Source organism: Ostrea edulis, chromosome 1 (genome assembly GCF_947568905.1).
Source record: "Ostrea edulis chromosome 1, xbOstEdul1.1, whole genome shotgun sequence".
NCBI lineage: Eukaryota > Metazoa > Mollusca > Bivalvia > Ostreida > Ostreidae > Ostrea > Ostrea edulis.
In genome coordinates, this window is record NC_079164.1 from 91,220,267 (window position 1) to 91,245,419 (window position 25,153).

The following is a 25,153-nucleotide window of genomic DNA, read 5'->3' on the forward strand; positions in this document are numbered from 1 at the left end:
AAAATTTTCTAATCTTTGATAATTTTCTCCTGGTTAAATATACGTTAAAACATCTTTTAATGAATAAAGATAAATAGTACAAATATACATAGATCTAGTACAAATTAACATCTATGTGTTTTTCGGAACACCTCGTAACTTTTCTTTGAAAATACATTTTCAACCGTATGCGGTATGTGAAAGAGTGTTAATTATCATGTTTAGGATCTAATTTATATTTTTAACTGATTGTAGACTTTTACATTTTTATCATATATATCTTTTTTATGATTAGTTTCGGGAGAAATGTTATCATTGCGATTTATTAATACATTCGAATTTCCTCTACGAAACTATGTCCATAGATGAAATCTTGAAATGACAGGTGAAACTTGCTGAATAACTGTCCCTTGTTATAATTCCGTAACTGCACTTAGTGGAAGTTTTTTTATTTCACGGCGGAAGCAGCAATACATGCACACATACCATTTGATTTATGTGGGCCTAGTCAGTAGATTTTTGCAGCTAAATATTCTGATATTAGCTGGTTGGGAACACTTCCCCTATAGCGATATCTCCTCGCTAAAACGCGATTACCACTCTTTAGTGAGAAAGTAAACATTACCATAAACTGGTGTTTTTGGTGTCTTTAATTGAAAATAATGGCGAACTCCATGCAATGCTGAATAAGTGCGACACAAACTCTGCATTATGCGAATTGTCTCTATAAAATTGGCAACACAAGAAATTTCATATGAATGTTGCTACGTAAGAGGGAAGGATTCTGAAATCCAATGCACATCATGAATGTTTTTGTTTTGATTGATATATTTGCAGAAGTATCAGACATTTTCGTACTTTTTCTTCTTTTCACTTGAAACAGGAAGAGATGTACTCCAAGGGTGTTTTTCTTGGTTGTACGGGATATATTTATTTTCAGTAGAGAGGGATAATCGCGTTTTTGCGAGAATATCTCGCTATAGGGGAAATGTTCCCAACCTGATCAGACCAACCGTACATGATTCAACATATATGGCAAGAAAGTAACACGATTCCCTAGTCAGAGACATATCTCTTCTCCATAAATATGCAACCTCTGTTCACTTCTGAAAATTCTTGTTTATTCTCTGTATTAAAAAAGAAAAAGATTTTTCCATTGACACCAGGGTTTTCTTTCCAAGCAACTTGCAACAACTTTATTAAATCTTAACACTCCTTTCGAATGCCTCTGGTCATTGAAATATGCCACAATCTTAAAAATAAACATATATGAAATAGATTATCAGAAACTCAAGCATTTACAAATCCTCTTTTTGAAAAAAAAAAATCCACTTAAACCAGACTGATCTCAAATTTGGATGCAATTTGAAGATATCATACTTATTAACAATAATGTAGTATTATAACAAAATCAGATTTATTCCTAATCTTGACCATATCCACTCAGTCAGCCAAATCCAGCTGTTTTAAATGCATTTGTGTTTGTAAGCCTCCCCCAGCCTTTCCAAAATAATTATGATCAACCAACCTATCCATTTTGCTGCAACCCAAATTTTTTTATAGTACTTTTGTACTTATGGTTTGGGTAAGCGTGCCTGGTAGCTCAGTAGAGCATATGCATGGATTGGCAGAGGTCCAGGGTTCTAGTTTGGTTGATTTTACAACACACCAGTGATTAAGGAGACTGGATTAGGCTGTCGCATAAAAAACTCATGTAAAGTGAATTAAAGTGTTTAACAGGAATTGTGGATAAGTTAAGCACAAGAGATCACCCACAGTGACAGTTCATATATTGTGGTTGAAATGTTTTTTTTTCTTCAGAAAACATTTGGTCTATATAACATTGATGATACACACAATTATTGTAGATGTTTGTTATATGTCTAATACTGAACACTCCAACAGGCAAACATAGTATTCATTTCAGACCCCATAGACCTTGCTGAAGATTTGAGTTGAATTTTTATGCCCTGAGATCAGAGGCACGGTTTGTCTATCTCCGTCTCATTGGAGACATATTGTCAGTGTCTAACTCTTTGTTTCATTGGAGGCACTATTTTTGTTCTGTGTGTCTCATTATCTGTATTCAAGTCCAGCTTTTATAATAACTTTTGAACTACACAAGATAAAATCTTTATATCTGGTGAATTTAAGGGGCAAAGCTATGTGGATGATAAAGGCAAAGGTGAAATATTCCAATTTTGAATGTGGTCCTGCACAGGAGCATAGTGTTTCACAAACACATGTTTTTTGTTACATAGCATATAATATTCTGTTATTCTTAGGAAAAAAAATTATATGGATTTGTGTACATTAACTTTTTCAGATGGCAGAGGTTCAAGAGAGGGACTTTTTTGAAATTGAAGGACCAAAGCCAGATGTAACATACCCAATGAAAGTTGCATACTGTGGAGGTATGGCTTATTCTAAAAATTTGGGTATATGCAAATGTCAATATAGTTTATACCTCAGATGTTTTTACAACTGGGATTTCTTTTTTCATAATGCAATCCCAATATATTCATAGATGTTTACATTCAATTTCCAGTTTTCTTTCTAAATTTATTGGAAATTCAAACTATCAATTCAACACATGTAGCTAACTAACTATTCTTTAATGATTTCATGTATACCCTTGTGATGTACCTCTCCAGTCTTCATTTTGTTAATTTTAATTTATGCAATTTGATTTTTCTATTTGGCTTTTTCATCACTCTTTGTATCGTTTAAACTGAGTTTCTGTTATGTCTTGTCGTAAGACCCCCAGGGAATGACTTCATAAACATTCGGTTTTTAAGTTTCCCTTTTGTTGCTACAGGAATATTGCTCCACATCACATGAAATTAAGTGTTTGTTGAAAATTGTTTTTTGAATTACATTGAATGCATCTCTTTAAAAAATCAGTGGATTAATTTTTTACTCCGACATCTTACAGTGTATATGAGATAAAGTCACTTGAGACAATTTATACATTTTCATAATTGCCATTAATCACTATCGTGTATTTATAAATTAGATTGATGCCCAGCTGTATGTTTCAATTATTTTTCAGAATGCTCCATGCCTTTAGAGGTATGTTAAAAAATCCTTGTGTGTTAAATTGTGTTTGGAATCATAATACATGAAATACAAAAAAAAAAAAATTAGTTTGTGTAACATTATGCATAAATGATGTTGAAAACTATTCTTTATTAAATTTTTCTTTACTGCAGTAACATTTTAATTCTCGTCTTTTTCAGTATTGTGAATATTACCCAAATTATGAAAAATGCAAGAGATGGCTTGAGAAAAATCTACCAGATGAATTCAGCAAATTAATGAGTGATAAACCAGGTGAGATTTCATGAGACTACTCAAACGTAAATATACGCTAATATCATTTTTATACGCCCGTCCAAGACAGGATGTATTATGGTTTGGCTCTATCCGTCTGTCCGGACCTTGTGGGCAGGATACAGACCGAACTGTAAGCTCCAGGATATTGCAACTTGGTACATTTCATCACCATGATGAGAGGAAGATGGCTATTGTTTTTTAGGTTAGAAGTCAAAGGTCAAGGTCGCAGTATCACAGTAGGAAAACCTTGTAGGTAGGATACAATCCGAATTGTAAGCTCCAGGATATTGCAACTTTGTACATTTGATCAGCATAGTGAGAGGAAGATGACTATTGTTTTTCAAGGTCAAAGGGCAAGGTCACAGTATCATTTAGTAGGAAAACCTTGTAGGCAAAATACAGACCGAACTGTTGGGGTGAGGACCGTTAAACTTGGTACACATACATTTTATGCTAAGTGGAGGATGCCTATTGTTTCTCAAGGACAACGGTCAAGGTTGTAGTAACAGGATAGTCCGATACAGACCGAACCATTGGGGCTAGGACCATCAAACTTGGTACACATACATCTTATGCCAAGTGAAAATATTACATAGAGAGTACATGATTTGTCTGTTTTTATGATGCAGAGAAAGTATATCACACCCTGATGATTGCTGATACTACTTGAAACCAAGTTCTACAAATCACTGTGTAAGAAAAACACCCTATATTAGCTTTTCATGGGCATATCATGCACTTTTGGCGGTACTCTTATTATCAGTCATCTAGATTAGTCCTGTAATTAAAAAGAACTTGTACAAAATAAGATGTTTTATACAAGACCACGATGTAAACTAGTCATTTGAATCTAATTGTGCTACCTTGTCTAAATGAAAGAATTTATTATTTATTATAATGATAGTTTCTGGTGTGCTCTTTGGTTACATTGAATGGAACATTAGGCATTTGGAGACTACAAATTTAAAGCATATTATACTGGACCCTTAAAAGTCCTGGATCCACCTACTGGATCAATCTCAAATTTTATTCACTTTGCTAGTCCTGAGACATTGATTTTAAGTGATAATGATTAATGTTTAAATCCATGCATTACATTTTGTGTAATTGTCCCCCATCACAACACAGAAGGGGACATAGAAATACCGTGCATCCATCCGTCCCACTTGACGTTGTGGACGCAACTCCTCTGAAACTGCTCAACCGATTTTGTTCAAATTTTGTGGGATTGTTAGTCACCATATTGCGCCACCATTTTCATTTGACAAATTTTACAGGAGTTATGGGACTTTGTTGAATTTGTACATGCTACACTATAGGAACACTTTATGGACGCAACTCCTCAGAAACCGCTCAATAGATTTTGTTTAAATTTTGTAGGATTGATAGTCACCATATGTAGTTGATCATATTGGGCCACCATTTTAATTCTACAAATGTTACAGGAGTTACGGGACTTTGTTGAATTTGTACATGTTACACTATAGGAACACTTTGGACGGAACTCCTCAGAAACCGCTGTACAGATTTTGTTTAAATTTTTGCAGGATTGGTAGTCACAATTCAATATGTAGTTGATTATATTCCACTACAATTTTGATTCTACAAATATTACAGGAGTTATGGAACTTTTTTGTGGCGGTTATGGGACAAATAGCTTTGCGTAGCAATCTTTTTTTTCTATATTAAAAAAATCTCCTTGACAGAGGTAATGATGTATATGTATAATAGGGGATTCATTTGTGTGTAAATGTAGGTAAAAATTGTGTCAGTTCATAAAATTCTAGAGGGAAAGAGTACTGGATTATAAGGAGAAAAGAAAGATAACTCTGTAGATGTTAATTTTCTCATACAGAAGAAGAAGGAGATGGAGACACAGATAAGAAACGACAGAAGCGAGGTGGAAAGGGACAGATAAAAACAAAGAAGAAATCAGAGCCTAAAGGCATTAGACTGGGAACAGCCAAAAGGGGCAAGAAGAAGCATATAACTGTGGTTATAGGTTTAGGAACATATGGTAAGTGATGTAACTGTGGTTATACATCTTCGCTAGCCAAGTGTCCGAGAGAGTAAGCGAATCAGACAATTGGCTAGCGAGATGTCGTTATAAGGCTGGAAACATGGTAAATGATGTATACACTCGGTTTCATTATTTGTTCTTTATATGTGATGGAAACTAGTTGTACTGCAAGAGATTTTCTTACCTCAGTTCTCAAGATAAGTCTGGAAAAAAATTATATTGATTTATTATATATAGAGTACTGATACAAATTCAGTTTGTTCAATCTGCATGTTATGAAATGCTATGCATTTTCAGATATTGATTTGAAGGAAGCCAGTAAAGTGTTCTCGTCAAAATTCTCGTGTGGGTCATCAGTAACCGGGGATGATGAAATCGTCATACAGGGGGACGTTTCAGATGATCTGTTTGAATTCTTACCAGAAAAGTGGCCACAGGTAATCTGAGTTTAAGATATCCTGGGATCCAGAAGACTCAGAATTAAACAGCATGTTCAGAAACTATACCTTTTGATTACTATCAACTGATCCCTCAATACTTTTAAAAGAGACACTACAGCTCATCGGGAGAGGTTTTCTAAGTTGCTAGAACTTGTAACTAATCCCTTTGTATATTTATACAATGAAATATGATCAAATCACAGCTCATTTTTGTGCAAAAAGCATGCAATGACAATTTTCCCAGAGATTTTTCAATTTTTGTTGCATAGTTGAATGTATGAACTATGCGAAAATAACACTTACATGTATCTAAAGTTGAAAATTTTCATTTTAATGCAAAAATTAATACTTTTTGATGGCTTATATATAAAACATTGAGTCTCCCCCTTTCGATCTTCAGACACATGTGCATAAACAGTAAACACTGCAGCATGTTGTCCAGAGAGAAAGTGTAGTGGATAGACCCAGAATTTTGACAGATTCTGCAAGAAAATAATTAAAATAGAATGAGAAAAACTCATACATGAACTAAAATTTACGTTGGGATCAGTACATGTATGACGGTCGGAAAACCGAGAGCTAGGAGACATTCAGAATCATGCGATGTAAATATACATTTAAAAGTCCAAGTCTGTATTAAGAAAGCTTTGAATCTCGGATGATCTTCAAAACACAGTTGAGAGCAAATTGATGCAGTCAAATTGTTTAAAATTGTCAGTATCGATATGAATTTCATTATTTTATCAATACAGGCTTTAAAAAACACTTGATTAAAATGTGGAAAATGAGCTGTAGTGTCTCTTTAACTTAAGATTTCAATTTCACGTGTGTGGTAATGTGTAAGTGGCTCACAAATAAACAGACTTCTAATAATTTCATGGAAGAGATGGATGATAATGTAGGCTTTCTCTCTGTCCATATTATATATGGGCTATATTTTTGTTACCAGTAATTAAAATCGTTTTGATAAACATGGAATGCCACACTTGACAAAATATGGAGCAAGAGCTCATCCTATAGATAGACTTCAGTGCTTTGGAACCTATTTTCTAAAATGCATAATCATCATTTAGTCAGATTATAGCATTGTCAATAGATTTTTCAAAGAATCAGATATTGCTAGCTATTAAGTAATACAGAACATTATTAATCAAAATATTTCGACTTTAGAGTTTCCACTTCTTTAATCTATCCTATTACCCAATTCCCTTATCTCCCTCCATAATCTGACACAAATAAACTAAACTAAAAATAAACTGAACAAAACACGCATATCCAATAACTAAAAAAAAAAACACAAATACACACAAACTGTCAAAACAGAAATAGATGCTAACAAATACAATTGTGCATAATATAAACTGAACAAATTACAAACTGAACAAAATTCAAATGCACACAAACAATCTGAATAAAATACAAACAAAATGAATGACTTACAATCTGAATCAAACACAAACAGAACAAAACACAAATACCAACAAACACAAATTGAATGAAATACATATGCATGTACACACAAACATGCACAAATGGAACAAAACACAAATAAACTGCATAACACAAACTAACCAAAGAAAACACAAACTAACCAAAGAAAACACAAACTAACCAAAGAAAACACAAACAAAACACAAACTAACCAAAGAAAACACAAACTAACCAAAGAAAACACAAACTAACCAAAGAAAACACAAACAAAACACAAACTAACCAAAGAAAGCACAAACTAACCAAAGAAAACACAAATTGACTGTAATGCGCTCCATTCGCTCACCAAATGGCATTCAAAGGGACCAAGATAGATCATAAACAAACAAGAGACGGTTCCCATGTCAATGGTGACAAAAGACTAAAAACAGTATAAATGAATTAGGTTTTGTGTCAATCACTATATCACAACTATAGCGATCAGAGATATTCGTGTAACCGGATTTAGATCATGTAATATTTGTGTATCTTTGATATTATCTTCCCTAGCCAAGGGTTTATGATCCACTTTGCTTGAAGCAGAGCGGATCGTAAGTCCTTGGCTAGTGAAGATGCTTTGATATAGATGAAAATATTTTACATATTGTATATGTACTGTATCACATGTAGAATGGTTAAAGACTTGATTCACTGAGGCCAGTATGAAGTTGGAAAAATGGGAAAACATTTCTATTTTAGTATTAAGAGACAAATGCTACAAATGTGTCAAATTCGGCGAAAGCAATAAATACATTTCTCCACGATGTTTGTACAAATGGAGGGGTGAAAATAATTAGGATTACTTATCAAATCAGTTTGACATTACCGGCACATTTTTTAATCAAACAAAAAAGTAATGTTCTGTAAGAATATAATATGGTTTGTACTAATCTTCTAACACTATTAACATAACTAAATGTCGATATTCACACTCACCAAGCTGGGTCTCTTCTCAAGTTGCCGAAAATAATTTTTAAAGTAAAATTTAAGTTTCAATTCGACAAGTTGTTTTCATGGTGAAGAAATAGCTGCAAATCTGTAGCTCTTAGAAAGTTTTGGGACAGACAACCTCTCTGGTTTGTCCCAATATTTTCCCAGAGAGCTACAAATCTACAGAGACTCTGGTCTGTCCCAATATTTTCCCAGAGAGCTACAGATCTGCAGAGACTCTGGTCTGTCCCGATATTTTCCCAGACAGCTACAGATCTGCAAAGACTGGTCTGTCCCATTATTTTCCCAGAGAGCTACAGATCTGCAGAGACTCTAGTCTGTCCAAATATTTTCCCAGACAGCTACAGATCTGCAAAGACTGGTCTGTCCCATTATTTTCCCAGAGAGCTACAGATCTGCAGAGACTCTAGTCTGTCCCAATATTTTCCCAGAGAGCTACAGATCTGCAGCTAGTGAAGAAATATATATATATATTATATATATATATATATTCCAAATTTTGATTCGATCGAGAATTATTTAAGTCGATGTAAGTGTAGACTTAGCTGATACACGTGTAGGCCTATGCTTCGTTGTGGAAATAATTTTCAGGACGTCTGCAACGAAATCATACGTATATTTAATTCGGTAAAGCGATATAGAAAGAAAAACAACAACAAAAACTATACATTTTGTATTTCCAATTGCAAAAATTTATCATGGATTCTTTATTTTTGTTTTAGAATTATTTTCTCGATGTTGTAATTGATCAGATATACATATCAATTCATTTAAGAGTTTTAGTCGATTTTTTAATAATCTGATGTAATATGAAAGTGTGCACTCGTCCATATTGTCCTCGTTTAAAAGGTCATCCTTTCATTTTGAAGTTCCGAATGACTAAGCAGAAACAAAAGACTGAACGCTGATCGAAAAGTGAGGGCACGATGAGCGAACAATGAACGCTCCGTGAATGCATGGTGAGCGAACAATGAACGCTCCGTGAGCGCATGGTGAGCGAACAATGAACGCTCCGTGAACGCATGGTGAGCGAACAATGAACGCTCCGTGAACGCATGGTGAGCGAACAATGAACGCTCCGTGAACGCATGGTGAGCGAACAATGAATGCTCCGTGAACGCATGGTGAGCGAATGGGAAAGTAGAATGATTCAGAGACTGTAGTTGTGCATCCTTGAATCAGTTGTCCATAGCAACTTTAAGCATCAGACAGTCATTAAGGTTTCAGTTTTGTTAACAAAATAAAAAACAACCTAAAATACTGCTAAACAAACAGCACCAGTACCTTTACTGTAAATCAACACTTCATGAAATCAATTACTGCATGCATAATTTCTCACTTTTTTAATTTTTACGGAATTTTGCAAATGAAACAAAATGTACATTTTCCGATTCATATATACATATGGTGATATTTTTTTTTTTTTTTTCGTTGGCAACATAAATTTGAAATTAGCCAGAAAACTTCAGTTGTGTGGTTTTTTGTTTGTTTGTTGTTTTTTTTTTTTTTTTTTTTTTTTGGTTACCTAATTTTGAAGTCACCTTTGAAATGTGTGTATACATTGTATTAGGGATAGATTGGCATAACCTTGACCACGATTATTAATTATTTTATTTCAGATTGACGAGGATGACATAGATGATGTTGGAGAGATGAAAAAATAGGAATGTGCATAATTTAGGACGACTTGTTATATCTCATCTGTGCCTGTGCTTATATGTGAATTTTCCAACATTTATGAATTCTGAAAAAAAAGAAATATTCGGAACTGAGCGTGGGATGGAAATCAAAACTCTATTCAAAGTTTACAACCCAAGTTCACAACCCAAAATGTGTTCCGAATTGCACAAATGGTTTTTCTCTGCTGACTATCCTTGAAAATATTATAGATTTTGATTTAGGTGTATGTTTTGAAAGATCATTGTGAAATGGTACTTTTCATGCAGATAATTCTGCATTTTTGACCCACTATATGTACACAAGTACAGAAAATAGATATACTGAAATTATATGGTGTGGGTGATTTCTAGTACTTGTTTGAGGTTACTTGAATCATGAAAAAATTTTAAACATCTGGATGATTTATTTAAAAGTAATTGTAATTCTTTTCTACAGAGAGTGAGGTTGCTTTTGATGATGTTTGTTTTTGATGATATCGCCTCTCCCGGGGTGATTTTTAGGTCGACTTTTGTATGATTTTTATTCAGCTGTAGCGGTATAATGGTTTTGTCATTATTCAGTCAGTCCAACATTTGATGTTGATACAGTTTTGTCTATAAAAAAAACATCCACACACTATTTACTGCTTTATTATCTATACATTAATATATGACAGGAATCTTTTTAAAAGGTCTAAATTTAGCAAAATAAAACTCGCGGATTTTCTCGTTTCCACAATCTGTGTGTGGTAACCCCGTATTGAATATTGAAGAAGGTGAAGGGGCACGATCGTTTAGTACCACCTGCTTAATGATAGTAAAATATATATATATATATATCTGCAATTGGAGGTTTAAATGGAATGTATAATTGATGTCTTTTAAATGAAACTATTCCAACGGACAGCAGATGATAGAAATCGTTGGTCATAACTAAAAAAAAAAAATTAAAGATGACATTAGATTTCTGTTCCATTGTCATGTTCTCTAACAATGTAACTATTGTTTGATCATTGATTGTGGCTGCTTTTCATGTTTTCGAATTTCAAATATGAATATTTTATAACCAAAGTACTGATACAAATTTCAATGGGTTTTCAATTCAATCGTTGGATGTATTTTTAAAGTAACAAAATCTATACGCCAATAATGGATTGACATTGTAGTGTGTTGTGTGCATTTAAAACGAATGGAATTCTGGGCCGGGTCTAGGCTTCTTTGCACCCTGTGATTTTCTTGGAAGACGCTCAGAGACTGCGTATTGTATCATTTTATAATAATAGGGAAGAAAAAATGCGATCGTATTACTCCACTATTTAATCTACGTTTGGATCAATTAACTTGAAACCCGCCGAGTTGGTGGAGCGAAACTATTGTTGTGAAAGGGTCTAAAGAGAAAAGGTTAATAGTGGCTGTTGATATAGGGTATAAGAAGATAGGAATTGTTGTATTTATGACCGCAAAAATCCATAACCAACGCTACTGTTTGAACAACATTGCAAAATACTAGGAACCTTGTATTTACTCGAGTCTCGGATTAATACTGTACGAATTGGGATAGAAATTCACTGTATAAAACGGAACCATGAGGAACAGAAAGCAGATGGTGTATAAATTATCGGAAGTCCAGAAAGGAAACGGTGTGGCGAGACCAGTCGGAAATGGGCTTGGTCCTAACAGAAACGCCCCTCGGGCAGGGGTGTGCGACTGTGGTTTAGATAACTTCCTGCCAAGATGGACCCATTGGGTGGTGTTTGTACTGACTGTGTGTGTCAGAATGTACTACATTAGTCAGCCTCGCAGTTTGTGGATCCTACACCCAGACGAAATATATCAGACAATAGAAGGTAAGAGAAAGGGGGAGGGGGTCTAATCACGAAGTACATGTACCTGTTCACGGTGTAAAAGTATACCCGGTAGTATCGTGTCAGTCTGCGTGAATTATATGAATGAATGACCATTATATAGCTTACACTAATAGTCTGAAAATGACAAGGGCTCCATATTTCCAGTTGGTCAAACACGATGAAAACGAGAAGCTTTATCTTAGATAATTCAAGGTTATATGTATTTAAACCCCTTTAAGTTGGTCAATTCACCCGTCAGAATTGACTATTTTCAAAACAATTTCCAATCGATGTGCACCATGGAGAAATTCTGGTCGATTTTATAGATTGTTGGAGACTTTTACCAAAATCGATTTAAAGAAAAGGAACCTATTTTTATATTCATCAAGTCAATATTAAGTAGACTATCCATTTATAAGGCTGGCGTTACTATGTACCATGTAAAGAGAGCTAATTCTAAGTCTTAGGCTAATGTACTCTGCTATGCTATACTTTAAATGTTTCTTGGTCCTCAAACTGATGATCTTCTATGCACACTTTGTATATGTTATGACATTTTGTATGCGTACATTTATATTTGCATATAGAACGTGTAGAACCACGCTGGAGCTCTCGATTCGACAGACTCAGTGGTGCTGCATCTATTGGGGGGGGGGGGGGGATTACAGGGATTGTACCCCCACCTTCCAGTTGATTTTTTTTTTAACAAAAAAGGGTCATTTTTGGATCTGCAATCACTCTTGGAGTGAAAAAATTCTATCTTGAGTCGGACTTTACCTTTGAAAATTTTCTAGATCCGCGTCTGCATGAAGTCATGTAAGAGTTTGGACCAACATAGCTTTTTTTTTATTATAGATAGTGTTACACTGTGTACTTGCTATCTTGCATACATTGTACATGTAAGAATGAGATTATTTCTATGCCGGATTATCACACAGTGATTAATGGATTCTTGCATTACAGTGAGATATACTATTACATGTATTATCTGGATTACCGGGGCATTACACGGTGATAAATGGATTCTAACATTATCTGGATTACCGGGGCATTACACGGTGATAAATGGATTCTAACATTATATGGATTACCGGGGCATTACACGGTGATAAATGGATTCTAACATTATCTGGATTACCGGGGCATTACATGGTGATAAATGGATTCTTACATTACAGTGAGATATATACTATTATTATCTGGATTACCGGGGCATTACATGGTGATAAATGCATGGGTTCTAACATAACATAAAGAAACTTCCTAAAGATAGCCATCACGAAGTGTAGAATGGAGTCATACAGGACAATAAGATCTATTCATTATTACACGGTGTTTATTGGAGTCTTGCATGACATTAAGCTAGATCATTTATTCATTATTACTCTTAATTAACTTCTATTCTTTACACATGATTTATGAGATAGATCCCTGTTTGTTATCTTCACTTTTTCATTACACGTTGTTAATGTGGAGTATCGCATAACAATGAGGTAGAACTCCTATAGTTTGCTAAATACCCGCCCCGTTTAATGTTGCCTTTTGTTTATCTACAGTTGCCTTCTCCGAGTACCATGGCTATGGGTTCCGCTTCTACGACTATCTTCCTCCGCCAACAAATGCATCGTCTGTGGAGGAGCAGGAATTACAATCCGGGATGTTCAGTTTACGGTCGTTCCTGCTGCCCAGACTTTACATGCTCATGTTCGCCATTGCAGACTTGCTCACAGTGAAGATACATCCGCTAATGGTATTGTAGCATAAAATTTATAAACAAAATCGTTAATTACGCTTGAAAAAAATTGTTTTTTCTTTTGTATTTTATCTTATCTACAGAAAGCTGAATGTTCTTTTTACAGATTGCAAGAATTGGTCATGTGATAGTGACGTCATTTTTACCATTGGTTGTGTACTATTTAGTAAGAAGACTATATCCATGTGTTCTGACGAGTCAACTGGCTTCAATATTCACCGCATGCTCACTTCCTCTCTCTGTCCTTGGAACGCATGCGCTAGACAATAGCTTCCTCAGTCCTTTTGTGATTGCATCTTTGACACCAATACTTGGATTTTTTCTTGACCGTAGATATAATCCAACAGAGGCCATGTTGAATTCTTGTACCACTAATAATGAGAACCAATCGAACGCAGACCAATCGAACACTACAAGCAGTACAAATAAAACCGCCGAGAAAGGACTAAACGGTCACATTCAGAAGAAGACCCCGTCAATAAAATTCTCTGTAATATGTCAAGGAATGACATATCTTTTATGTGGATTCGTACTGGGGATTGCTTGTTACATTCGTATTGATACGACCGTTTTCGTGGGTTCACTTTTACTGACATACTCGCTGATATTTATTCAGTTTAACCAGGTCACTGACGCACTTTTCATGGCATTGTTTGCTAGCGGTGGATTCGCCACGGCTATTTGGGTGGGAGGTTATGAAGATTTATATAGATATGGTAGCATGTTCATGTCGCCTCATCAATGGTTTAACTTTAACATGAAGAACAGTTTGTCACCCGTTTTGTTTGGGGATCAGAAACCATTGAAATTTCTCGTAGAGATTTTGTTCTCCGATTTATATTCATCTCTGTTTACAGTTTTATCGTTAATTGGACTGTCTGTTGGTTTTGTTAGGTTCTCTGCTAGAAGAACAGCGAATTTGGAGAATATCATTACAATTGTTCTTATATTCTTAACTATAATTCAATTTGTTTCCAACTCCTTGATCAGACAGCTTGAGACTAGACACTTGCATAATGCTGTTGTGTTGGTATTGATCATCTGCGCTTATTCTTTTCATCAGAATTTAGCGCTTTTGAGACAAAGTATTCTTAAAGAAGAACAGCTTAAAGTTTTATTAATTTTCTTTCTGGGACTTTACGCTCTCAATTCCTATAGTATTTATCCGTCACCCGACTCATCGACTGATAACCCGTGGAACTACCCTCGAATGAAAGAATCCAGGGACGTTAATTTATGCCTGGAGTTTACCAGTGGTCGTAACAACGTGACCGGTGTTTTTGTAGATAGTAATTTGTATCTGACGTACGGATACACCATTCTTAATCATAACGTACCTCTGCTCATCCTCATCCATAACGAATATCATGAATACAGAACCAGGAATTTCCTGATGATTTCACATCACGAATTTCATATCACTGAGCATATACGGATGATGAATCGCTTTTCAGACTTCATATATAAAACTAATGAATTTTATTTGAAAAAAGTTTTACTTGGAAGAACAGAATATAATTATGTGATTTGTGATAAGATTCGGGCTCCAATTTTCTTCGAGTTAGGGTTTCAACCGGTATATTCAACGGAAGGTTTTTTGACTTTATATCGCAGTCTCAATGAAAAAGAAGCGAGGAAGAGTATCTCCTTGTCTAGATCCATGGTATCGGGAGAAAATGCAACATTATTGGAATACGAAGGGAGCTGGCTTTACACTGCTTCAGAATTTGATGTAGCCGCCGAGAGATTAGAAAAATGTTTGGAAGTAAACGACTCCCGATGGAGGCCATACCAACTGCTTGGAATGTCGTATGTCAAAATGAGGAAGTGGGATTTAGCTAGAGACGTGGAGATGAGGTGCTTTCAGAGGCATGGGGAGCGAACGTGTAGACAAAAACAAGCTAGAATAGTTCTTGATCAGAACAAGGATCCTATTAGTGGTATTTAAAATGTTTTCACACTTTGTATCAAATGTGAATCTTAATGTTGTTCAATCAGATCACTGTGTCTGAAACATGTTATATAAAACGCTAACATAACTTGTTATTAGAGTTCTAATTTTGGTTACCAGTTATACGGTGCATGTTACAAACTTTTTTTCTTTCGAAAATGATATAAACAGAAACACAGTCAATTTACTTTGAAAGGTGAAGATAAAGAAAGAGTTGGGCAAACACGGACCCCTGAACATACCAGAGGTGGGAGCAGATGACTAGGAAGAGTAAGCATCCCCTGTCTCTGGTGTGTCCAGGGGTCCGTGTTTGTCTAACTCTCTATTCTGTATTGCTTACAGGAGTTGTGAGATTGATCACTGTTCGTTATCTTCACATTTCATGAGTAAAAATGATTATAGTTAATAGATAAAACGTCGTCTATATATCTAAATGTTGAGCTCTCATGTAGAAGCTTTTGAATAAACTTGGCTTCATAAGAATATAAATACAGGTCAGCTAAGAAAGGAGCACAATTCGTGCCCATGAGAATTCTAACAGACTCACGGCGGGTGTGAACGGTCGACAAGGGATGCTTACTCCGAAGCACCTGATCCCACCTCTGGTGTGTCCAGGGGTCCGTATTTGTCCAACTCTCTATTTAATATTGCTTTATTAAATTAATATATACTACGACCATCGAGTTGTATACTGTAAACTTGATGTCACAAGGTTCGCAGCACTAGACAATGACATTTTGAAGAAGAAAAGATGTATGTATACATGTATAGTTTAATATATTGAATTTAGAACATAAGAATAATGTACACTGAAAAACACCCCATAAATGTCATCATAAATTTGCATGTACCTTACCAAGCATACAAATGAATATTTCTCTCCAAAATATTTATGAGTGATTTGACAGCCAAATGAATTTATACATTTCATCAAACATTTATAAACAAGCATAGCCTTTATCATAGTCACTACATGCATTTAAGTAACAAACTTACTTAAAGTAACAAAAAAAATAATATCGGCTAATACACCTTTATGATTACAATATAATTTGATATACATTAACATAATCGCTGTACACTGTAGAACGCCCCTCTCCAGGAAAGGTGTGTCTCCACTTTGCACACTGTTCTCTGTAGCTATAAATGGAACATGCAGTCTCCCTCTCATCATTCTTCTTAATCCTGTGTTCATTCCACTCACCACCTCCTTCCCTTCGTTACATCCGTAGACTTCTACTACCCCATGCCCAGTAGCATGGCGTCTTCGTGGAGACATGACACACATCTCTTCCTGTTTCCGTAAAAGTTCCTTCCCACCATCTCCCCTTCCAAAAGCGAAGATTGTGCTAGAATATATCCAAAGTTTGACTTGGAGCAGGCAGAGACAGCAGCTGCTTGAATGGAAACCTGCTTTACAGGTATCTCAGTCACTTGGCTGTCCTTTCGCATACTGTGGCCTCTCGATCTCCATAATTGGTCAAGCAAAACACTACCTGAAATTACTTGGCTGCCATTGATCGGAATGCAGCAGAATTGGTACATGTATGATTGAGTGGAGAGGATTAAGTTGCTTTTGTTAGTACAATCGATGTTGATGGCGATGTAAAGGGTTCTGGTGGTTCACTGCTTCTGGACGTTTTGACAGATGAGGTAGACCGAGTATCAGTGAAGGAGGCAGTACTGGTATCGGGGGAAATAAAGACAGAAGTGGTGGGTGTCAAGCATAAAATGCTTAAAGGATTGGTGGCAAATTTCTTCTGTCTCAGATATCCAATCCTCAACTGGTCACAGTCCCAGTTCAACATTTGTGGTCTCCTTGTCGCAGGAATCTGAACTTCTGTTGAAAAAAACCCATTCCTCTGGGTCCTGGGCGGTACCCACTGACACATCGATGTCTTCTGATGTCAAGTATTCTGATAGGTCTCCAATGGAATCCATTTTTACTTTTCCTTTAGAACTTTAACTTCCTCAGTGGACTAGACTTGCCATCAAACCTTTAGTTTAGGTCTGCTCCTTCCTGGGGTCCTTGAGGGCTTTTGTCCCTTGGGCCAAAGTTGCCATCAGACTTTGTTTCAGTCTGCTACTTCATGAGGACCTTCACCTCATGGGCCAATTTCGCCATCAATTCTTTAGTCTCTACCTGCTCCTTAAGGTCCTACAGGTACTGTCATCAGTCCTGCTCCTTAATAAGGTCCATCACGCCCTACAGGTACTGCCATCAGTCCTGCTCCTTAATAAGGTCCATCACGCCCTACAGGTACTGCCATCAGTCCTGCTCCTTAATAAGGTCCATCACGCCCTGTACTGCCAAAGTTGCCATGAATCCTTTTGTCGCTGTCTTCTCTTTCTGGAGGTCATTTAATTAATGCCCTCGTAATCAAGTTGTTTGGGATGGAAGGACATCATCTGGACCAAGAATTACAACACAGTCCGTTTGTGTTGTACCAAGCACTCTTCTGACCTTTCTGTTGTTGAACAAGGTAAATGTTGATAAGGTCACGTTCATCCGCAGTCAACTCTTCTTGGAAGCACTTACGTTTAGGAGATGTTGTCTCTATGTAATCCCCAGAGCCCTTATAAAGTACGTTAATCTTCCTAGAATTTAATTCCAAGTTTATGATTCATGCAAAAGTGGGAGTCTTATTGTTACTGATCTAATTTGAAAAACAACAACAAAAAGGTGCACATCTTGTTTCATACTGCTGTTGACTTAGATAGGCAGAACAGGAATTATAGATTTAGTAGTCCTTGGAACTAGTGCTACTTTTAACTCGGGGGATCAATAATGTCTGTGGGCTTGTTGTTTTGGAAAGATATTTACCCTCTCTAACCCTATGACAAAAGTTGACCTTGTAGGGTTGTGACTTAACTGAACATGAACCTACACAACTCGGGGATGACCCAAAATCAATACGACTAACATGGCCTTGTTGTTTTGGAGATTTTCCCCCTATTATATATCTAAGTATTAAATTTGATCCCGAATTTAGTCCCCAGGATCCACCAAAACAAAAAACAAAAAAACCAAACAAACAAACAAAAAAACATCCCTGTAATCAGAGCAATTAGAATCTACACTATGTCAGGAAGCTTTAATTTATACTTTTCTGGTCAGTAATTCTTGAGAACATTTTTAAATCCCCCACCCAATTTTTGTATTTTCTTGATTATCTCCCCTTTGAAGAGAGCATGGCTCTTTCAATGATCTAATAGTTCCAAATATACTATCTAGAACCTCCATCGGCCTCGTTTTCCCATCATGACAATTTGCACTTGAGGCTGTATATTCAACCACAAACGCTTTGAGGAACTGAGGATGTAGGACTACTCTATCGCCAGTTAGCATTCTATTTGGTAATGATTGGATTATTTTCTTTGGGGACACTATTCGATCTGGAAAACAAGGAAATGTGCTGAAAAACTTGATAAATGTTTCACTGGATGTTTTTATGGACAGATACAAGTTATCTCTGCTACGAGAAAATACTTTATCGGTCAAAAAATCTACTGAAACAATCACACTGACACTAGATATCTAATACAAGAAAAAATAATCCGGGAAAAGTTGCGTACTTGCTTTGGAAACTACTCGGAAATTGAATGTTCATCCGTTTTCGACACTAAATAATATTTTCAGCGCACTCGGAACTACTCGGATGTCTCGCGCACTCAACATTTGTATGGAGCGTAGGGGAATCAACCGAGGATTGCCGATTGTTTTCAGCGAGGTGTTCCGAAAAATTTTCTTTTTCAATCGATAAGTGCAAAGAGTTTACGATAGTATATTTGTGACGTAAGCCGGTCAGCAAATTGTTATTGTGAAGGACGTCACAGTGACGGTTATAATATAGCATTGTTTCTGGTCATTAGTTAACAGGTAAGAGATGTTTTAACAGTAATTAGGTGGTACAGGAACAATAATCTCGAAATATAATGCCATGTGATTCCTGCATATTTAGAAATTGTGAGATGAGGGTAGGTCGTCTCGTCCTTGACACATTCACGACTTTGCATGCTGAATGCGCGTGCCAAGGTTGTTTCAAGGAACTTGGGTTTTGCTAATTCCCTTTAGGCGCATACTGTATATGTAATTACCTGTTGTAAGTCCCAACCTTTAAATATATTGCAGATTTTTTGGCGGACCCAGAAAAACATCGGATTGTTTTGGATTTCCTGGTTTATGAATTTACAAATTTTGACTTGTTGATACATTTTTAGTGCTATTAATGACCATAGATGTTATCTATATGTGTATGAAAATGATAAGTGAACGTAACATTTCCTTGTGATTAAATAATAATAGACATTGCAAATTTTTATTTTCAGATTAAATATGCCAGTGTTCCCACAGTACCTCACTCCTAAACAGGAGGAAGAATTGAGAAACATTGCCAATGCCATAGTTGCTCCTGGCAAAGGAATTCTTGCTGCTGATGAATCCACTGGTAATGATATAACAACACTTTTTTTCTCGAACTTTTTTTTTTTTTTTTTTTTACAAAAATGAAAATTCAAAGAACAGTTTGATGAATTTATTTTCATTTAAGAAATACTTATTACATTGTTTCTTTGAATATCGAAGAAATTATAGATTGTATCATGACTGAATATTTCGGGGATTATCATTTTGTGACAAAACTCCTATATAGCCAATATTGGAATTGAAGTACATTTATTACACATTCACTTTTATGTCGTAGATAGAGCTTGCATGGAAATTTCTTCAGGAATCACTGTGTAGTTTGTCAGGTATCTGAGTTGATTAACTACAATGGAAAATGTGGTAATTCATGCATAGCGGTGTTTGCATAAATTATTTTATTATACTTTCATGTAAAATACTCGAATCTGATTGGTCGAGAAGCATTTGAAAAAACATATTGTTACCCTCTGAGAACAGAAAGCACGCCCTCCAGGGTGATAGTATCTAGCAACGGGCAACAGTACTTGACAACGGGTGATATTATAAAAAATTATCACATGCGTCAAATTTATGCGCGTACAGTTCGCCGTAAATTGTTAGACGACGTCGTTTGAGCGTTTGTAATAAACACGAATACCTGCATCGATATACGAAAAATCGCATAACAGTGATTGATCAAATGTCAACAGACATAAGTCTTTCTGCTTTGTTGTTTATATAACATTCAGTATAATAAAACAAATATTGCATGTAGTTGAGGGTAACATTGAAAATTTTCACCCCTCGAAAAACCATTGTCAACCTCGGCTACGCCTCAGTTGACAATGGTTTTCTCGGGGTGAAAATTTTCAATGTTACCCTCAACTACATGCAATATTTATATAATATTTTCCATTGTAGTTAATCACCACATATACCCAACAAACTAGACAGTGATCATTGATTTCATGTATTATTCCGGTATTTGAAATAAAAATGAATATAGCAGAAATATTGCCTAATAGAAACTGAATTTCTACACATGGTATTCCATGTTAATCTCCATAGTCCCCACTCCTTGACCTATTTTTGACATGCTAGTGAGAAATTTACATATCCATTTGTTAGTTATGGGAACATTGATACACATTGGAGCTTCAAAGTGTTATCACAGAGAAAACAGTATGAAATGTAAATATTATATGATGATAATGATGTGCCACATGCTAAATAGATATCATAAATTGTTTATTAAAAATGAATTGAAAACTGTTTAAGTTGATAATAAAGTGAATGTTTGAGATGTTGATAAACTCCGTGTTTAAGTTGATAGTAAAGTGAATGTTTGAGATGTTGATAAACTCAGTGTTTAAGTTGATAATAAAGTGAATGTTTGAGATGTTGATAAACTCACTGTTTCAGTTGATGATAAAGTCAATGTTTAGTTTGTTTATAAATTCAGTGTTTAGTTTGTTTATAAATTCAATGTGTAGGTTGATCCAATCTAATCAAAATCAGATCTTCTCTAACCGTTACACTGGAGAAGGATCTGACAGCATTAAGTTTAAGGTCATGTTATTTCACCTTTCACACTTGACCAATCAAATGATGGTTTTCTCTAACATGAAAGTTTTGCTGTTGTATCGGAACATACTTGGTATTTACCAGTATCATACATATGTCAATAATTACCCAGAAACATGCGAGAATAATCAAAGAGCATGGTGGCAGCATTGAGCAATGTTAGAACACTACAGAAAAATATATTTTTATAACAATAATGGTTGTGTAATATCCAAGATCTTCCTTAAATGCTGGTATTTGGTTTAAATTTTTCATGTATTGATGCCATTTTTGTGAACTTAAAATCCGAAAATGCTTCAGTTGCTGATAGGTCCTTGATTTTTTGTCAAGCTATAATTGTTATTGGCTGAATATTAATTGAATTATTCATGAGACTGGGGTCAGTATCATGACCTCAAATGCAATGCTGTCATATCCCTCTCCAGTGTAATGGTTAGAAAAGATCTGATTTTAATAGACTGAGGTTGATCAATAATAAAGTCAATGTTTTAAGTTATTGATAAAGACAATTTTTGAGTTGATTGTTAAGAAAGTCAAAGTTTAGACATCGTCAGATATCCACAGGTGATCATGTTTTTTTATTCATCACCCATGGGCAACATCGTCAAAAAATCATCAAATGTAATTAATATGCATGGGTCATTTGATTGGCTGCTGCTGAGTTGCGAAGGCAAATCAACGTATCAAAGTTTATGTTACTTATGTATGTTTGGCAATGACACAAAAACTTTTCCGTAGTAAACACACCAATTGCAAATAAATCCACTCACCGGTGCATTTCGCAGTTTGAGAAAGGTACTCCAATAACATTTTTGACTCGTATTTGATGTAAGTGACCTGTACAACTTGTCTTTAATTGTTTTAAAACAAAATTTGCACGTTTTGACAGGCGTCAAGACATTTAGCATAAATAGCAAACTAATAAACATATTTTCAAAATTGAAGAGTTCCAACTTTCTGATTGGTTATCTATAATCAACAAATTAGCATATTTTACGACGATATTTCGGCGAGTTTGTCCACGGGTGATGAGTAAAAGACAAGATCACCCGTGGGTATCCGACGATGATGTTTAGGTTGATAAATGATAAACCATAACTTTTACATTTATCTCTATCTTTTAAGGTTCCATTGGAAAGAGATTTGCCCCAATAAATGTAGAAAACTCTGAGGAAAACAGGAGGCGCTACAGAGAGTTATTGTTCACCACAGACAAGGCTATAGCAGAAAACATCAGTGGAGTCATCATGTTTCATGAAACATTTTATCAAAAAACCAAGGATGGTGTTCCATTTACAAAAGTTCTACAAGACAAGGGTATAATTCCAGGAATCAAGGTGGATAAAGGTGTTGTCCCACTGGCTGGCACTGAAAATGAGTGCACTACACAAGGTAAAGCAAATTAAGTTTAAAGAACATAAATAAGATGTACTACTAGTAATTGCTAATTGTGAAAATGACATTTATCTCTTTGAAGCCTTTTTATTCTAAATTATTTTTCACAACAAATGTTTAAAACCACCCATTTGTGTTAATAATTGTGTCACCTGCGTTACGCAGTGGCGACATATAGGGATCACTATCCATCGTCTTGCGTCGTCCTTCGTCGTCGTCTGATGTCGTCGTCGTCACAAAAAATTATTGTGTCGCCTGCGTTACGCAGTGGCGACATATAGGGATCACTATCCATCGTCTTGCGTCGTCGTCTGTCGTCGTCGTCACAAAAAATTTCTGTCACAGTTTTCTCAAGAACCACATGGGGCAACTCCCTGATATTTGGCACAGAGCATCAGTGTGGCCAACTGTATTGTGTAAGACATTTTCGAATCTGTCGCTTATCAACTTCCTGTTTGCCGGGACTTAGAATTTTTTACAGCAAAAAAATTTCTGTCACAGTTTTCTCAAGAACTACATGGGGCAACTCCCTGATATTTGGCACAGAGCATCAGTGTGGCCAACTGTATTGTGTAAGACATTTTCGAATCTGTTGCTTATCAACTTCCTGTTTGCCGGGACTTAGAATTTTTTACAGCAAAAAAAATTCTGTCACAGTTTTCTCAAGAACCACATGGGGCAACTCCCTGATATTTGGCACAGAGCATCACTGTGGCCAACTGTATTGTGTAAGACATTTTCGAATCTGTCGCTTATCAACTTCCTGTTTGCCGGGACTTAGAATTTTTTACAGCAAAAAAATTTCTGTCACAGTTTTCTCAAGAACCACATGGGACAACTCCCTGATATTTGGCACAGAGCATCAGTGTGGCCAACTGTATTGTGTAAGACATTTTCGAATCTGTCGCTTATCAACTTCCTGTTTGCCGGGACTTAGAATTTTTCAAACTTCCACCAGAGTTCGTTTGCTCACAAACCAAACTCTTCCACTTAGGCATTATGGGATAGCGATTTCTTAGGCCGCGTATACTGTGACGTCACTGTAGAATGACGAAAAAACATAACGTCAAACGTAAACAACTTTCAAAACAAGAACGTAAACACTAAGTTCATTACTTTACACAATAATTTGAACAGAGTTTCCCTACTTTTTAATGATCTTTTGATCATTTTATGTTTAAAATAAAATCCATACTTTTATATTAATGCTCTTAATATCAATATCTTCAAACTTTTTAACTGCGAACAACTTCTTTATTGTTATTTGCCTGCGTGATAATCGCGGACTCACAATATACAAATCTATATTGTGGTGCGTCACATAGGAGAGGTCTATTCGTAGGTGACGTAATGAGGCCTCGACGGGGAGTTTGAGAATATTTTACAGCAAACAAAATTCTGTCACAGTTTTCTCAAGAACCACATGGGGCAACTCCCTGATATTTGGCACAGAGCATCACTGTGGCCAACTGTATTGTGTAAGACATTTTCGAATCTGTTGCTTATCAACTTCCTGTTTGCCGGGACTTAGAATTTTTTACAGCAAAAAAATTTCTGTCACAGTTTTCTCAAGAACCACATGGGGCAACTCCCTGATATTTGGCACAGAGCATCAGTGTGGCCAACTGTATTGTGTAAGACATTTTCGAATCTGTCGCTTATCAACTTCCTGTTTAGTGACAAAAACCATTTCAATAATTTACTTTTTCAACATTATACGTGATATATTACATATAGAATGAACTAGCAGGTGACACATGTCTTCCGGGGAAGACTTAATACTGCGTTTAAAACAGGGTTTTTCTTTTTATCTTTCTTGGAAGGTTTGGATGGGTTGTCAGAAAGGTGTGCACAGTACAAAAAAGATGGTGCCCAGTTTGCCAAATGGCGATGTGTGTTGAAAACCCAGCAATACACACCGTCTTACCAGGCTATGTTAGAGAATGCCAATGTTCTGGCCAGGTACGCCAGCATTTGTCAACAGGTGAGGCAACTAGACATGTAATGTGATAGGACAGTTAATTTCTCTTTCATGATTTTGAATATAGGAAATAAAGATTTGACTTTCATGTGGTTTATGTGCTGAGTTTGTTGTTGTTTGTTTTGTTTGGGGGGGGGGGGGTGTTAAATTTCTAGTGTTTTTGTATTTGATATCTTTACAAATTGTAATAGTAGTCATTTCTTCATGATTATGATGCAGTTTTGAACAATGCCCTTATGATTTTTGATAAATGCACAGCTATTTAACAGCTGGGAATTCTGACAGATGAAAGCAGAATGTAAATATAAAAAATGAATTTAGTTTTATGAAAATACATTAGGGTATTTAAACTGCAAGGCTTCACGACCTTATGTATGTCAGCA

The 25,153-nt window shown here is 35.7% G+C and overlaps 3 protein-coding genes across 5 annotated transcripts in view; all 3 read left to right on the top strand.

Moving 5' to 3' along the window:
• Positions 1 to 107: 107 nt before the first annotated feature.
• LOC125674856 (density-regulated protein homolog) lies at positions 108 to 10,494 on the top strand. Its single transcript, XM_056165679.1, has 7 exons — positions 108 to 172; positions 2,306 to 2,393; positions 3,032 to 3,051; positions 3,219 to 3,312; positions 5,171 to 5,332; positions 5,633 to 5,772; positions 9,816 to 10,494. Exons 2-7 carry the CDS (start codon positions 2,306 to 2,308, stop codon positions 9,858 to 9,860), a joined length of 549 nt encoding a protein of 182 aa, XP_056021654.1. The 5' UTR covers positions 108 to 172; the 3' UTR covers positions 9,861 to 10,494.
• Positions 10,495 to 10,794: 300 nt separating this feature from the next.
• On the top strand, positions 10,795 to 15,493 carry LOC125674850 (uncharacterized). The gene is made up of 3 exons (XM_048912167.2): positions 10,795 to 11,701; positions 13,258 to 13,451; positions 13,561 to 15,493. Exons 1-3 carry the CDS (start codon positions 11,440 to 11,442, stop codon positions 15,400 to 15,402), a joined length of 2,298 nt encoding a protein of 765 aa, XP_048768124.2. The 5' UTR covers positions 10,795 to 11,439; the 3' UTR covers positions 15,403 to 15,493.
• Positions 15,494 to 17,093: 1,600 nt separating this feature from the next.
• Positions 17,094 to 25,153, top strand: part of LOC125674823 (fructose-bisphosphate aldolase-like) — a 12,799-nt gene continuing 4,739 nt past the window's right edge. The window contains exons 1-4 of one of the 3 annotated variants that reach the window (XM_048912147.2): positions 17,094 to 17,118; positions 19,735 to 19,853; positions 22,520 to 22,786; positions 24,613 to 24,773. In XM_048912147.2, coding sequence (XP_048768104.2) covers positions 19,742 to 19,853; positions 22,520 to 22,786; positions 24,613 to 24,773 — 540 coding nt within the window. In that variant the 5' untranslated portion in view covers positions 17,094 to 17,118; positions 19,735 to 19,741. Of the gene's footprint in view, positions 17,119 to 19,129; positions 19,286 to 19,444; positions 19,585 to 19,734; positions 19,854 to 22,519; positions 22,787 to 24,612; positions 24,774 to 25,153 lie in introns of those variants that run through there. The other 2 variants (XM_048912131.2, XM_048912141.2) reach the window with 2 other exon arrangements.